General features: G+C 39.8%; 1 protein-coding gene across 2 annotated transcripts in view; it reads right to left on the reverse strand.

The window, feature by feature from the left end:
- The window catches only part of MAGI3 (membrane associated guanylate kinase, WW and PDZ domain containing 3), a 293190-nt gene extending 277581 nt beyond the window's left edge, over positions 1-15609 (reverse strand). For both annotated transcript variants that reach the window (XM_005542284.4, XM_005542285.5), the window contains exon 1: positions 14764-15609. In XM_005542284.4, the coding sequence (XP_005542341.3) occupies positions 14764-15079 (316 nt within the window). In that variant the 5' untranslated portion in view covers positions 15080-15609. The remainder of the gene's footprint in view (positions 1-14763) is intronic.
- Positions 15610-17329: the final 1720 nt, after the last annotated feature.

Raw genomic sequence — 17329 nt, forward strand, 5'->3', positions numbered from 1 at the left:
AGTACAGAGAAAACAAAACTGCAGAGGGAGCAAATCAAAGGCAGCAGAGAAGTTGAGGTTGTGAACTACAGACACAGACAGTCCAGATCTACAGTCTGCACCTTAGCAGTTACTAAAGGCGTAGGCCGAAGCTACAATAGTAAAGAGACAAATATCACCTATGCCCCAGTATTGTACAAGCAACTACAATAGACTCCACAATGTTTATACATGAAAAATATTACTGAATTTTTTAAAATGTATTTATAAGCGGCATTCCTCAACAGAGCTTTTAGTCTTTTTTTTTTTTTTTTTTTTTTTGAGACAGAGTTTCACTCTATCTCCCAGCCAGTATTCAGGTGCAAGCACGTCTCACTGCAGCCTGAACCTCCCTGGGCTCAACTGATCCTCCCATCTCAGCCTCCCAAGTATCTGGGAATACCAGACCCACACCACCATGCCCAGTTACCTTTTTTTTGTAGAGATAGGGTTTTGCCATGTAGCCCAGGTTGGTCTTGAACTCCTGGGCTCAAGCAATCCACCTGCCTTGTCCCCCCAAAGTGATTTCAGGCGTGAGCCACGACGTCCAGCCTTTCAATCTTATTCTAGTGTAAAATGTGTTAGGGGAGGGAACGTGGACTACATATTTACAAGTTACAAATACCCTGCTCTGGAAATTCTCATATATCATACTTCTGCCTACCTTCTTTAGCTTGTTTATCTACATCAGAAAATCTGAACTCAAACTTTCAACATACTGCCTCTTTTTCATGAGAAGGTGGCACAAAAGCATAAATAAATAAAATTAAAAGTAAATAAAATTCCAGGGTATTCTATTAGAGCTAGCAACACACACAAATTCATAATTTCATATAATTCCAAGAGCAAGAAATAAAATAGGGCTGAATTCTAAAACTAGGCTTGTAGGATGATTCTAGAATGATTCTAGACCTTGGAATGAAGAGTTTGTGGCCCTTCCCTCCAGTGTTCTGCTATTAACACCACCCAGATCTACATCATGCATTAGTTTTTTCTCATCGTTTCACTCATAGTTTCTTCTCCCATAATTTTAGTTTGTATATGGTTTCTCATGGCCTCTCCAACTGTGACTCTCCCTACCCGCCCCCACAATCAGTGTGATGTGTTCAGGAAACGCCAACAACTACCACCACAGTCAACTGTGACAACAGTGAAAAGGGTGCTGGGAAGATATGTACAGTAGCAAACCACTATATAGTGTTTCTACCATACAGATATAGAAGATATAAAGAAATTCAAGAGCACAGATAATTCTAAAATGTGGGAAAATAATTAGGAAATAATTTCTTTTGAGTATTATCTTTGTTTTCATTAAAATGTTATTCAACTTAATTCTTAAAAATGGCTGTTTGACAACTCGCAGAATTCTTGAAAATTTAACAATTGGTCTTGCAAAAGAATACAGCCAACTCACTTCAAAACCTCTCAGTTGAAGCTCCCACACTTAATTGGAAATTATTTCCTTTTTGTCTTAGTTCAAAAGATAAGCCCCACTTATCTTTTTAAGCTACAGAAATCACAGGTTGCTGACCAGCCGATAAATTGCTTGCTTTGGGTGAGGTGCTCTCCCTGCCTGTGGCTTGCAGGGGAGGTTGACACCAAATGATGTCAAACATAGATGTCAGCAGCAGATATGGGAGGTGGGAGAGATACAAGCTAACCTAGGACAAAAAGTTACTACAGATGTTAAAATCCCTTGGCCCTATGATCATTCCAACTACAGGCCATAATGAAAAGAGAAGCTTACAGAAATGACAATGAGTCATCAAGAATGGGCTAAATTGTAATTAAAATACTATGTTTAAGAAGATGAGTGCCTGGGAAAGGATCAGCTATCACTCAGGGACTTCCTCCTTGAAGTATGCCTTCCTGAAATGCAGAAGTTGCAAAACTAAAAACTGTATCTTCCAGACTCCTTTATAGCCAGTATTCTGAATGCAAATCTGATTCCACCATTAAGATGCAGGACACAAGATATGGAAGGCAGAAGTAAAGCAAAGCCCCATTGGCCTGTAGCTTTTAGCAGCTTTCAGCTTGTACACAAGGTCATGAACATGTCAGTGTCCAGTCTCTAGCTCTGAACTAAAACAAAAAAGAGAGAATTTTCAATTAAGGAGTAGAAGCATCAGTTAGGAGGTTTTACAGTGATGCAATGGAGTTGGCTGTATTCTCTTGCAAGGCCAATTATTAAATTTTTATGAATTTTACAAATCAGTTGTCAAACACAGCCACTATTAAGAATTTAGTTGTATAAAATTACAATTAAATTATATTAAAAACAGAATTAATCATTTTTAATTATTTTATAGACAGTGGCAGAGGCAGCAGGGACCAGATTCATCACAACAGTATCTAGTCACCAGTTCACGGGCATCAAGGAGACGCTGTCACAGCAATGGCCAGATGCTACATTCCAGACTTCCAGCAGTTACAATGTTAACAGCAGTGGCTGTTGTGATCACCTTGATCGCAGCTACAGTAGCATTTTCTTGCCACTGTTTCAGTAGCAACCTCCTGATGGCCACTTTCCTGACTGTAGCAGAGGTGGCAGCTCCCACTGTGGACTGTTTCAAGGTGTCCTGGAAAAAATCATTCTCAGAGGCTCAGCCTAGAGCCTAGCCCTCCAGCCCTTTCAAAAGATTCCCTAAGCAACTAATTCCCTGCATTACATCCCTTTCTGTTTCCTGCACTGAACCCTGACTGATACTGCAAAGGAGTAAGGATTGCAGAAATATTTTTTCATGTCTACACTCATGCTGTTCTTCCACAGACCTACAAAGAACCCAAGCAAGACTCTACCATTCCCATTAGTCTTACCCAATAAATATAGTTTCCCCAGAACGGCCACCTCAATCCCCTTTCTTCAGTTTTGCCTCACAGGGAGTAGCTTGTCCTCTGCTGTGGCCAGCTTGACATGGCCTGAGATATCTTCCTGTCCCACCCCCAGCAAGAGCACAATCCCTCTTCTCAGTTATGCCATCACTACAGCCGAACAAGCTTGAGGACAGTGAGCCAAAGGTATCCTTGACAGTTCATCTCCCACAACCCTGAGTGTCCCCTTGCCCTAAAATTTATCTTCCCCCAATGCATCCCCTAGTCAGTCAAGGAAAAAAATAGAAGTATAGCTGACTCTAAATGAGACTTGCAGCATCAGCCCCACAGAGAGAGCAAGAAACAGTGTTAGCAGTCTACCACATAGCAGGAACTATTCAGAAACATTTTACTGAAAGCATTGTGAAGAATCTCCGATAGGAAAAATGATTTTCCAAAACTAAAGCAACTAACCAGAATAAATATTTAACTATTCAGCTATTATACCAGCTAACAATTTTGACTGTGTAAATCTTAATCATAAGTTACACCATTATAAAGGCTTAAAATGCCCTGAAAATCCATGGCATATAACGATTAAAATTCTTTCCTGTGCTGCAAGTTTCGGGATACCACTGCCTCTAACCTCATTCATGCATGCTGATGGCCTAACAAACTGAGTCTAGCACATTACACTTAATTCCAAGAGAATGCAGATTTCATAAAGAAACAGAGTATGTTTAACAAGTCCTTTTTTCACCAATTTTCTACACAAATTCTTATGCCAGAAACTAGAACAATGAAAGGAACCAAACAATCTGAGTTCCAGTCTCTGCTCTACCATGTTTATGCTATGACTTCTGCCACTGCTAAGCCTCGACTTGTTTATCTATACACTACGGTTGGATTACTGTGCTTCCTTCCACTCAAGGGACTGACTTTAGCCCAGAGAGAAAACATAACAGCACAAATACTTAAAGAATAAGAGGTGCCAACAATCCACAACCTGCTTTTCCTGACTCTTCAAAGGATCCATCTTAGGTGTGCAATACTTGAAGCCTAGAAGGAGAAAGGTCTACTTAAATGCAATGAGTTATTCTTTTATCTAGCTTAGCTAAATTTTCTTTAAGCAAAGTGTACTTTTCTGAGAAGGGTCTGCATACTTATAAAAGATCCCTAATTCTAAAATACATTCCTTTCTACATTCACCAGAACATTTTCTAGGCTCTGTCTCAGGGAAGTATGCTAACACCTTCCTGGTGAGTGAATTACAGAAGAAGTAGAAAGGAAACACAACGACAAAATATTATTTCCAGTATCAAATATACAATTTTCCCAAATATATTTATCCCAAAATATGTATCTAATATATTTATCTGGGCTTTTACATATTACAGAGAATATTTTCAGCAATAAAAATAATCTGCTGAAAATATTGTCTTACAAATGTAGCAAGAATACTAACTTTCTGCTTGATTAGCAATTCTTCGAAATAACTACTTATCACGCAGCTTAGTTGTACAGATTAAACTGCGCTGCCACAAACTCTGTTTTGAAACAGAACCAAGCAATGAAGCCTTTATTGTAAGTACTTGCCCAGTATTTTACTGCATTTAACACCCACGCAAACAATTCAGAATTGTGGTTTTTCCTTTTACTAGAGAAAGGAAGACAGGTTTTTTGGATATAAGGAACTAATATTCTATCCAAAAAGTAAAGACTCAACACTGTTTCAGTTCATAATTCTTCCTGAGAGTCTGTGTGAACTTTCATGTGTTAATCTCTCTCTTAAACTCAATTTTATCATCTGTAAAGGAAGACGGTAACATCTGACTCATAGAGAATAAAAATATATAAAGTTCTTTATAAGAAAACATGAATGCTAATACATACATCCTTATAAACCAAATGAGACAGGTATAAAATGCCCTGACATGGGAGTTATTACTCTAAATGACAGCTAGTATATTGTGACAAGTCCCCAATATTCCTATTAGAGTAAGGTTGTCTAAACTTAGAGTTGACACCAAAGGGAGGCTGAAGTATCATTTCAGTCATCAGCATTACATTGTGAGATTGCTCTAGTTAGCAAATCTAACTCTATTCAAAGGAAATTAAAATTTCCATTAGCTTGTGCATTCTAACCTAAACACTGAAATTAGTGAATAGAATTCTTAGCTAAAATTAATAATATTTTGACAAAGAGTTCTGCTGAAAGCTACCAAGTTGGATTAAGATACAATTCTGTGAACAGAGGTAATAAAGACTATATCATTTTACTAGATTTCATGGCTTAATTAATCAATATATGGAATTAATATTGGAGAACTCTAATCATTACAGGCTTTTGGAGTAGAAGCAGTAATTTTCCAAATATGGTCTGAAGGCATCCAAAGGGTGCCCAAGCTAATCTAACAATACAAAGTACTTGCTATGATGATTCTTATTGGCAAATCACACCCAATTCCAAGAATGTTCATTTTTATGTACAATAAGTACATTCACCAATAATCTACCAACATTTAAAATTCACTAAAGATCCAACTACCAGATGACACTTGGCAAAACTGCAAAACTCCTACAGTGTATGGCATATGTAAACTCAAAGTTATTACTAAAATTATTATTTTTATGGCACCAAAGCTGAAGACATTGATACAGTAATTAGAATATAAAAATAGTATGAAATGTTATTTGGAGCACCCACCCCTCTCTTTCAACTGTCTACGCCTGCTCTGGGTACCTCTGTTCTCCCAGTGGAGGCTGTAAAAAACCTTAAAAAGGGGATCAGATTTTATCCTGCAATATCTGCCAAATAACATTTTTGGTAATTAAACAGGTATGACATTACACCATACTTAAGTAATGTTTCAAAACTTATATACCCATTTTATATGTGTCAGTGAAGCAGTTCATTTCACATAATTTCCACGAAATCATGGTTAAAAAGTTTTATTAGGGACCCCTCAGAAATACTACAATAATGATGTTGTCTCAATTTGTGTTTAAAAGGACCATTGTTTTAAAAGCAAAACACCTTGGAAAATAATTCGTTTAGAATTTCATTTTCAAAAGGGTAGAATAAAATTGTTTTAAAAACGTAATTGCTTAACTAGGCTAATAATCTTTTCCTCAGTGCCGAAGACTGTTAATCTTCCAAAGTATTCCATCTCCCTAAAAATCAACAGCATTGACTTAGAGAATCTTGATGTTTTTTCAATCAAAGAAAATTAAATAAAAATTACAAGAAATACTTTTAAATTATACACATTAAGGTATCAGTATTTCAATTTTTTAAAGAAGTAACTTCTAAATAAAAGCAATTTTTTATTAAAAAAATTAAATATGATAATATTTGAGCAAAAGCAGTGCCTAGAAATCAAATCAGTTTTGGCTTACAGCCAATATCTGTTTTTCTAAAAATGATAGTTTTATGACAACTGTATACTACTGCTGGCTTCAAAGTAAGAGAGATTAAATGTTTTAAAAGAGATCATTTCCTGGAGTATTGATTCCTCGGCATCCCACCCTTTCAGGAACTCCCCCTCCCTTATGTCTTGGGGTTCTGCTACAGTTGTTAATCATATTATGCTATTTATATCCAGCTGCAAGGGTAGACATGTCCCCACGCCTGACCAATCATGGCACTTCATTGTCCTCTCCTCTCTCCGCAGTAATTGGTCCAAGAGATCAGCACAGGGCCAAAGTCTCTGCATGAGATTTGTTATTAGACTCCAAAAAGATGAGAAGCTTTAAGGACCCTGTATGACTTGGGGGTTCAGAGCTACCTTCACTGCTACACTGACAGAGTCTAGCTGAGAAAAAATCCAACCTAGAAGAAAAGAGAACCAAATAATAATTCTAATGACCAACATTTGAGAACATGAAGTTAGCTGTCACTGATCTATGCCTGGATTTTAATGTATGTAAGTCAATAAATTTCTTCTTAGCCTAAATTAATCTCAATAGCATTTCTGTCACTTGCTACAGAATTCTTACAAATACAGAAACTGATATGTAAATTAAGATTTTTTTCTTTCCTACTGAGATCTAAGCTATATATCACAAGATACTTGCTGCAAACTAGATAACCATATCCAAAGAGTAACATATCTCTAGAACTATTCCATTAAAGTGAATTTTTAAAAGTTATTTTACTGGAAGAAAAGCAAAGCCAATCTAGCTTAATTCTATTTAAGTTCAGAAAAGGAAGCATTAACACTTGTTTTTTTCCTACCTTGTAGGGTATTTTCCTTTCATAAAACTACTTCTGCTAAATGCCATTATGTATAGTAAAACCCCATTTTTCATAGTCATGTGTAATTCCCAATCAGAACAACAATGAGATACAGGCTTGCCTCTCACAAACTTCCCTGAAGCCAGAAAATAATAATTATGTGTTTCAAATTCTGTGCAAAAAAACAGCAAAAGCAAAGAGGCTAAAATGCCAGAAAGTTTTAATTAAGTAGATAGGTTACCTTTCACATTGCATACCCAAGACAATAAAAAGGGAAGCCTCCAAATAGAAAAGATCTTAATTATTAACAAATTTGAAACAAAATTTTTCCAATTATCACTGCATGATATTTTTTAAAACCAAACCCTAAACTCAAAATAAATTATGGCAAGAAAGTTTAACCCTTTATAACCCATACAGAGTCTCTAAAACAATATCTCTCAGTATGTGTTAATAAAACAAGTACCTAATCACCTATAAGGACAGCGTGTCCTTTCTCAGGTATTTAGAGATGTCATAAGTCAAATTATGGTCCTCAAAATGTAATCTATGTTCCCCTCGCCATGTTGGGATGACCGAAATGGGTGGGGGCTGCAAGTAAGTGGGTTGCTCCTGGGAACCACTGCAATGCAGCTGAGTGGCTGCATCAGGATAAATTGCTTGGGTTCAGGGAAGAATGGAGATATAATGATGCCCCCCTTCTCACTGGAAGTCAATTGGCTGTGACTATAACAAAAGGGAAGGCAGGATTAAGATGAAAATATATTTTTCAGTTCCCTTTTTCCTAGGCCAGCAAATTGTGTTTTCCCATAAAACTGGCTAGACTTCCAAAACAACCCAAATAGGGCTATTAACCATAAAGAACAGAACTAATGGTACATTAAGGGTTACATAAAAATATTCATAGTATTACATTATGAGTGGAATGAGGCTGAAGGCAGAAATAGCATTAAGCATCTTACAGCATCATCTCGAGGAGATAACACATTAAAAAAAAAAAAACTTATGGAAGACTATTCATAATGGAACTACCTAGCCATTTAAACAATTAATATGATCGTCCCTCTATTTTCCAATTATTCTACAATGTGGATTTTGTGCCCTTGTACAAAATAAAGTTTTTTATACACAAACACACACAACATTATTGAGATGGACCACACTGTAAACCTTTCTGTATGGAATGTTTTTACCCTGTGTTTTTCTCCTCCTCTGCTTCTTACCTACTACTGGAAAGATCCTAATTCCACTCAACCAAAACCTGTCATCTTTCAAAACCAAAGTAAGTTCAAAATTATTCACAATTCATTCCTCAACCACTCAAGTCAGAAAACAAGGGCAGATGGTGTGGATCCTACCAAGATATTAAAAAAAAAAAAAGAAAAAAAGAAAAGAAATCGTTCTTTCACTTCATGTACACATTTAACATCCATAAATTCACTATACATACCTAGATGAGGATAATTTCTTAGAATTAAAAGATTTTTTTGTAAAACATATATTTTTAATGCAAGTAAATTACTTCATCTGGTATTCGACCAAAAAACTGCAACTGGTTCCAACATGGGTGGAAAAGTGGCAAGTAGGACTCATCCTACAAACAGTACAATATAGTATTTTATGAACAATTTAAGGACTTTTTGAAAAGACAGTTTTGCTTATATTTGATTTCCCTCTTTGTGAAATGACTTGAGAACCCAAATCCTTTCTAAAATGCAGCTCCACAACTTTTTTGAATAGCACACTATGCAGCCAGTTAATTAGTCTCGTTTTCACCAAAATTCATATTAAGACCTACCTAAAGAGTTTTAAACACTGGCAGAAAAGTGAAAAAGGCAAAACCCTTACTATAGGTATTCCTTACCAATGAGTCACTAAGCTCCTACTAAATTGCCAGCTTCTTGAAGACACACAACTTCTGACTCATGTTTATATCGCCAGTGCTAGCTCCATGCTGGCACTTGATGGGTGTACCACTAAGTGCTTGCTGAGGGAATGAATGTATGCCAGTAATAGGACTTCTTATTTTTTCTGTATTAAATAAAATAAGCATCTTTTCTTGGAAAACATTCTGAATAATAGTTGTTCTTCAAAAACAAAATAATAACAAGATATTTTGTTAGCAAAATTAGCTAGAAGAGCAATGAATGGATTTGCCTCTTTCCCTACAAACATGTCTCGTAACACCAGCTTCTAAGTTTCTGAAACTCATACTTTTGGCAATAGTTTTAAATTCAGGGCATTCATTCTGTCTACCAAAATGTACTATTTCAAGAAAATTATTTCTCAAAATTTCAGAAGACAAAAAATACTTTATTAAAGGCAAAACAGTTCTAGTCTTCAATAGCAAAACACTTATCTTTTGTCAAATCACACACACACACACACACACACACACACACACACACACAAAACCCTGACATTCACAGATTTTGAAATTGGTAAATAATATTAAAGTAACCCATTAAAACAAGATTCTCTTTCAACATACTCCCAAAACACTAAGTCCCCCCAAAAATTACAAAGCACTTAGGGGTTACACAGTAAAGACCATATGAAACTATCACTTGAGAAGATTAGGCACTGACTTCATAAGTCAGACACTTGAATGAATTTAGAAGATTTGTTTTGCTGCCAGTTTACATAAATTAGCAGAAAAAAAAAAATCACGAAAATTTGTCTCTCATAACAAAAGGTTTTGTAAAGTATATCCCAGGATCTCAGAGGAAAAATAATGTATACGTCCCAGGAACACAGAGTTATATTACATGAAAATCAGTTTTAGCAATAAACTGAACAAAATTTAAAATCATCTAAAAATCAAATGGCCAGATGTTAAGTATTTGTTTGTACCAGTAAGATAGCAAGAAATTAAAGAATTGTTAAAATGCCTCAACCTAGGAAAATAAAGCTTTATAAACTAAATTTTTTAAAAAGTCTGGGGGTAAGGGCAGGATCAATAAAGTACCCAAAATGATATACTAGAAAATGATATATGAGAAGAGTTAACAAAAGTTTGTGTATATACACGTATGCATATATGCATACGTGTATATACACACACATATACACATACTGAGATATTTGGATGTAATACTCCTAGAAAATGATGGAGAGAAAATGTTTTTAAGTACAAAGATGTTAATGATATAATAAGAGTCACCAAATATCACGCAAGCAAATCAGTTTGCAATCGCTAAGGTGTAAGCCCATTACTCATATGAATTGAAGGTGTCAATGAACAGAATCCAAAACCTGAACCCTTGAGTTATTAAGAGCTTTGGTGGGGGGGGGGGGGGGGGCAGGGGGAAAAGAAAAGAAAAAAGAAAAAAATCTATCAAAATCTGAAATAGTAGGACATTTTCGACTTTAAGGTTTATCAAAATGTAATGCTACTTTCTTTTTTTTTTTTTTTTTTTTGAGACGGAGTCTCGCTCTGTCGCCCAGGCTGGAGTGCAGTGGCGCGATCTCGGCTCACTGCAAGCTCCGCCTCCCGGGTTCACGCCATTCTCCTGCCTCAGCCTCCCGAGTAGCTGGGACTACAGGCGCCCACAACCGCGCCCGGCTAATTTTTTTTTTGTATTTTTAGTAGAGACGGAGTTTCACCGTGGTCTCGATCTCCTGACCTTGTGATCCGCCCGCCTCGGCCTCCCAAAGAGCTGGGATTACAGGCGTGAGCCACCGCGCCCGGCCCTCAAAATGTAATGCTACTTTCCCTAGCAAAGGGGGCTTGGCTTGCTTCTTTTTCTGTTGTTTCTAAAACACTCTCTAGGTCTCTAGATTTTCTTGTTTTAAAAAACGTACGAAGAAATGTATTGTAAACCTGGGAGGCTAACAATTAACTCTAAATTCTCTTACCTTTCCCGTCTTCAAATATTACAACCACCTCAACAAAACTCATCAAAAATCCCAAATTACCCACTAAACAAATAAACAAAACAAAACAAAACTAACAAAAAGATTCAATAGAGAAGAAAGGCACAGCGTTATTTTTATTTAAATAACACAAATATTTCTTATTTTAAAGCATCCAGTAATGTTTCTTCACCAACAGGAAGTGTATATCTAGGAAATTAACCCATTTTAATAAAACTCCCTTACAAATTGGATGTCCCAAAGAGTCAGCAGTGAAGACTTTTACCTACATTTAACATTACCCAGGAACTGTTTCACCTTGGTTTTTATTTAAACAAACTATAACATTGTTTCCTATGATTTTCATCCCTGGATACACTACTTGCTTAGGGTAGTTGAATGTAATGTGTGCATGATACGGCAGTAGACAATGATTTCATGTATTTATTGTACCAATACTTAATCCCTGGAATAAAATACACATAATTTACCGAAATTTACTGAAAGCAAACTGCTGAAATACGAGCTTAAAGGTGTATGAAGAAGCATAAAACTCTGCACAATTAGAGTCTGGGGAATTTTAGAACAAAATTAACTACTTGTATATTAACCAGGAGAGAAATGGTTTAAGAGTATATACTGTATAGTAAAATCAAAGAAACTAAACCTAGTCATAGTACTATATCACAGAACAATTTCACCAGGGGTCCAAAGTTCAACTTTACTACTGGGCAAAGACAAAGTTCAAACTCAAATGACAACTTTTCTCTTTGCAGAAAAATAAACAACAGGGTCATAATTAAGAAACAGGTAACTAAGTGGGCCAAGCAACAGGTGAAACCAATGATTCTTCTAGAAGCAGGCAAAGTACTGACTACTAAGTACTACACTAATACTAAAACAGTAAGAAATTACCTAATTGATTCAGGAAAAGTTTTAGATTAGAAACCGCATTTTAAAGAGTAACCTTCAATTCTCTATTAAAGATTATAACCCAAAAAGGGGGAAAAAATCACAGCTAAAGACAGTAGGTGCCAGAAAGATGTTAAGTCACCTGGCTTTTGGTACAGGCTTTGGGAGGGCGACCCTTAGCACCTAAGTGAAAAGAAGGCTAGGAAGAATCAGCACTACAAAAGCCATGTCCTACAACCCAGCTTATCCTTCTGCCATGGACTTTCTCAGAAGACAATACGAGATCATTTCCAATTAGTATTACATCTTACAGAAATAGTTAAATTTTACTCTTTCACTGTGCTAGTCTCTAAATGTCATGTTATGAATATGGTTTAATAAAAAGCAACTAGTCAAGACAACAGAGTGCTAAGTACACTTTACAATACCTTATTAACTTGAAAAATCAATTTCTGTCACAAAGTTTAGAGAAAAGGGAAAAAATAAAACAATGTTTATGGCAAGTTTCTTTTTAAATTTCCTTACTCTATTTTCACCCTTTCCAAAATGAATCACAACAATAAAGAATCTTCGTCTCTTCTGAAAATAATGTTTGTTTTTAATCAAACTCAAAGTTCTACAGATAACCTCTTCAAGTTCTTGACTTCTAGTATTTAAAGTCTTGTGTTTAACCTGTAAAAATCTTGCTATTTTATAACAAATGTTGCTTTTAAGCAAAGCCATTTAAGAAAGCCATTTAATATAATACCTAACATGAGGCTATTAAGAAGCTAAGAATACTATTTTTAAAAGAGATTAAAATTTTTAAATTACAACCTGCTTAGAAACAATATTAATCTCAGATAACACAGACATAATGATATCTTGAGAAATTACTGACTCAAAGTGTCTCTTCAAAAAATAAGTGTAGTATTCAGAACTTTACTACTAATGACTACAAAATGTTCTGCGACCATTAATATGTTATTCCCTTTATTTTGGCTAAATCTTTAAAATAGAACAGTGTCTATGGCTGTCAAGAGGGTAAAACTGTATTACTCTAATAATGTCAACTACATATGGGGCATAGGATGCTTATCTAACACAGTTAATATGACTAATACTCTAAATCTTGAATTATTGTTAAATAAAATACAAAGGTTGAGAAAATGTATAACAGGTAGATTAGACTAATGTGAAATAGCCATCTCTTCGGTCTTCTAAAAAAAAAAAATCACAATAATTTAGAATACACCAGCTTCCATGTCAATATATCAACTTTAAAATTTCTAAAAATACGTTATATTTTCATCTTTGCCCCAACTACTCAAAACAAAACACAAAGCAATGATGCAGATGTTCTCATTATTCATTGACTCATGGGATTTGAACTAAGATTTGGCACCTAGACTAGTAAATGCTGTCTATATAGTCTTTTGCACATTACACACAGTGCGTGACTGGCTGAATTACAGTCCCAAAAGTCTTTCCTCTGCCTTTCACACACTGTAAAAGTTAGCGTTAAGAAAAAATTTTACAAATTCTCAAAACTATACAGAAAAAGCTGTTTAAAGTCTGCCAAAGTTTTAAAAAATTAACAACAATAAAAAGAAAACCTCACTACATAAACCCATACATTTAAAATGAATACGATGGAATAGGCTATAGAAAGAAAATCTTAATTATGATCTTAGGAGCATGTGAGTCTGTGTGTATATATATCCACAATACACAGACATATGTAAACCGCACCACAAACCATCAAGCCCCATTAAGCTCAAGGACTATTAAAGATATATAATATTTCCAAAGCGAGCTGCTGATAAAGAAATGAGAAGGAGATAACATATTAAATTTTTCTCCAGAATTTTCTAGCATTTTGCCATCAAGGGTGGACTGCTACCTAGCCCAGGTAACAATTAAGCAGCCCATTATATTTTGATGCACCGTATACTCAGTAGAGCACATTCAGGAAAAACAGTTTGGTTTCTAATAACGTTACAATCACCATTCTCTCTCCCACAAACATCTAAGACGACAGAATCACATTCTATCTATGCTGAAACAAAACCAACAATGCTGTCTATAACAAATTCATAAGAACTACTACATACTATCAGATCTCACTGTATGCTGTCTCTGATCAATGCTTTGAAACTGACGAGTATGCCATAAACGTAATGTGCTTTGCAGCAAATTTTACTAGCATAAAAGATACCAGGGCAAAGAGCCTCCTTTAACCCACCACTTGAACAAAATTCTGTAAAATCAAAAGCGTTACAGAAGCTTTCACTCCGCTAGGCACCTAAGTCTTCCTTCAAAACCCAGACTCTCTTCAACAGCTCCCTGCAAGAACACACCAGTCGGCCACATATCACATATTGTACCCTTATCGGTACTCAGACACCTGAACCACCTGGACTGACAGAGTTAGGCTGACAGCTCCGAGATGTCTGCTAGTGTGCAAGAAACACTGAAGCAGCTAAGCCCTTCCAGGTACACTAGGTGGTAACCTTGGCACCAAGTACTTCTATAGTAAAGACCCTTTTTCCCTGTTAGAAGATGCGTAAGATCGTTCCAAAGAAAATGCTACAATCCTAAGGACCTTTTTGCACAACAGAGAGCGGAAAAGGCTGGCCTTCTCTAGTCAAAAACTCTTGTCTGCGGGGGGAGATGGAGCTACAAATATAGGAAACTCAGCTTCTAGTCGCAATTCTGTGACAGCTAACACAGCTAGCAGGGCAACCTCGCCAAGCCAGAGCTCAGTTTTCCCATCGGCAAAATGGGACTCACCAACGCCACCCCTCCCCCTCGTCAAGGAGTCAGGCACACCCTAGAGGTCTAAGATTAACCCGGACCATACGCGGTGGGGAGGTGCCGTCGCTCCCAGGACGCCCACCCTGGCGCCCCTGTACCCAACACCCCGCGGCAGATACGCAGGGCCGGCGTACCTGGTTTCACAGTCTTGAGACGGATGGGCTCGCGGAAGTGGCGGATGACAGCCAGGGTGTCCCGGTTGGTGAGCCCGCTGACAGGCGTCCCGTTTACCTCCAGCAGCACATCGCCTGGGCTGGGCGCCTTGCCGGAGACGACGCAGCAGGTGCCCCCGCCGGGCTCCTCGCGGAGCCGCCCCAGGTAGGGGAACTCGCCACGCTCCGCGCCACCGCGGATCTCCGCGCCGAAGTCGCCCGGGGGCCCGGCCCAGGACACGGCGCACTCCTGCACCTTGCTGAGCCAGTGCTTCTTCTTCTTCAGCGTCTTCGACATCCCGAACCCCGCTGCACCATGGGGGAGACCCCGCGCGGGCGGCCGGGGCGCCGCTCCGGCCCCGTCTCAGCCCGGGGGCCCTGGGCGGCCCGCGCAGCCGGGTCAGGGGGGCCTCGCCGCTCCGGCCCCCACCCGGTGACCACAGCCCGCTGGGGGCCCGGCCGCTCCCAGACTAGTAAAGGCTCCGAGACGCCTCTTGGACGCCCCTCCCAGCTGCGCTCCCCGGGGCTGACCAGACTCCGCGAGGGCCAGCGCAGGTTAGGCTGAAGAAAGGAAAAGGGAATTGTCCCCAGGCGGTTCCAAAAGGGGCTTCGGGCGGGGTCACTGCCGCCGGCTGGTCCCCGGGCGCAGCGCCCGAGCGGCGGGAAAGGCTGAGGCGGGGGGGCGGTGAGGTGAAGGGGGAAGAGCCGGGAACGGGAAAAATCCGTCGGGGGCGCGCAGAAGCGCGCGTAGACCCGTCGCGGGATCGATCGTGCCCGCTGCGGAGCTGTAGCGCGGAGACCAACGCCTGCCCAAGCTGCCAGGAAACTGCCGCTTTCAAACCCGCCGCAACCTCCTCCTCCTCCCTTTTCCCTTCCCCCCGCCCTCGCCCATCCCTCATCCAGAGCCCCGCCCCCTCCTGCCGCGCGGCGCCCGGCGCGCTGCCGTCACAGGCCCGGCGCTTGGGAACGAGCCCCGGCCCCGGACTCTCGCGCCAGGGATTGGCCCCCGGCGGGCAGGGGGCGGACCGCCAACGAGAATGAGGACCACTGGTTGGTCGGTGCGAGTGGAGGAGGCGGGCACTAGAATGACTGAAGTTTAGAGAGGGTGGAAAGAAGAAGTTTGGAGAGTGAGGGAGGGCGCAGAGGAGGGGCAGGGGAGTGGAATGGGCTTCAGGTCGCAGGGCCGGGAGAGGCCCTCTGCGCGGCTGCTGGAGCCGAGGAAAACGCGAATCCGAGAGTGACCGAACTCCCCGAAGTGGGGGCGTGGCCGGCGAGTTAGGCGGAGACGCAGGCGGAGCCTCCGAGTCTGTGCGGGGCGCTGAGAGGGGCCGGTGTGCTTAGATTGGAAGACAACGTGCGGAGTCCTGACCCTGCCAAGGTTCCGGGGCCTCTAGGGTGGCCTGTTACAGCCGATAGCTTGCATTGAGTGGGTGTTTCTTGTTCATTCGTTCATTCAACAAATGTTGAATGAACGCCCATTGAGGCAGGGCTTCGGAGTCCGGTTGATGAAAGATATTATAAAATAGAGTCCGGCACTTTAACTGCTGTGTGACCTCAGACAAATTAGACAACCTCTCTGAGCCGCAGCGTCCTCAATGAAAAGTGAAGATTCCAGAAGATGTACAAAATAACTGCATAGTGCCGGGCAGTGTGTGGATCCCTCTTAAAGTTTGGTAGCTGCTGCTGCTGCTGATGATGATGATGATGACGATGACGATTTTGTGTTAGATATTGTGCTAGGTACTGGGATTCAAGGGTGAAGAAGCCCCGCTATTGAGGAGGTTACAGTCTAGTGGGAGAGACTGAGAAGTAAGCAGACTGCCTGAGGTGAGGGGGCGGGGTGGAGGTAGAGGTGGATTATTAAGAACTGGCCTGGTAGCCAGCAGACCTGGTTGGAGTCTTGACGTGCTACTGACTTGCTGTTTGACCTTGGCCAAATCTCAGTTAAAGGAGGTGAAGGGAGAGCGAACATCAAATAAAAGATACCGTAGATCCCTTCCAGCTCTAATTTTTCGAAAACTTCACTTCAGCTTTCTCTCTTCCCCGGCTTGACTCACACTCTTCCCTGTCTTTGGAATGCCCTTCAAACCATCTCTTTTAAAACTCCTATCCGTCATCATCCCAAATGCCAGCTCTTCCAGGTAGCTTTCTCTGATTTCTTGCCCTCAAGTGGAAAATGTTTTCTCTGAGCTATGATCTTTGTTTCACTTCTGCAGCATGCCATTTATTTGTGTAGTCTCCTGTCTCCCTTCAATAGTAGGTGAAAGCCCTTATTTAACTCCACAGAATCTCACCACACCTCGGATAGACTGGACCAAACTTCAATAGCTGCAGTGATTTGGTTGACATCATTGTATCAGTCAGGGTCCTGGCAGGAAACAAATGGCATTTTGCAAAGATGTGGGCAGGGTGTGGGAAACCACAAGAGAAGCCTGGAACCCTGAGGCTACAACTCCTAGATCTGTCCAATCAGGGGAAAGAACAGTTGCCGAAAAATCCAGACACAGAGGGCCACCTGACAGGAGTCTGACCTTCAGTCAACGGATGC

Source organism: Macaca fascicularis, chromosome 1 (genome assembly GCF_037993035.2).
Source record: "Macaca fascicularis isolate 582-1 chromosome 1, T2T-MFA8v1.1".
Lineage (NCBI taxonomy): Eukaryota > Metazoa > Chordata > Mammalia > Primates > Cercopithecidae > Macaca > Macaca fascicularis.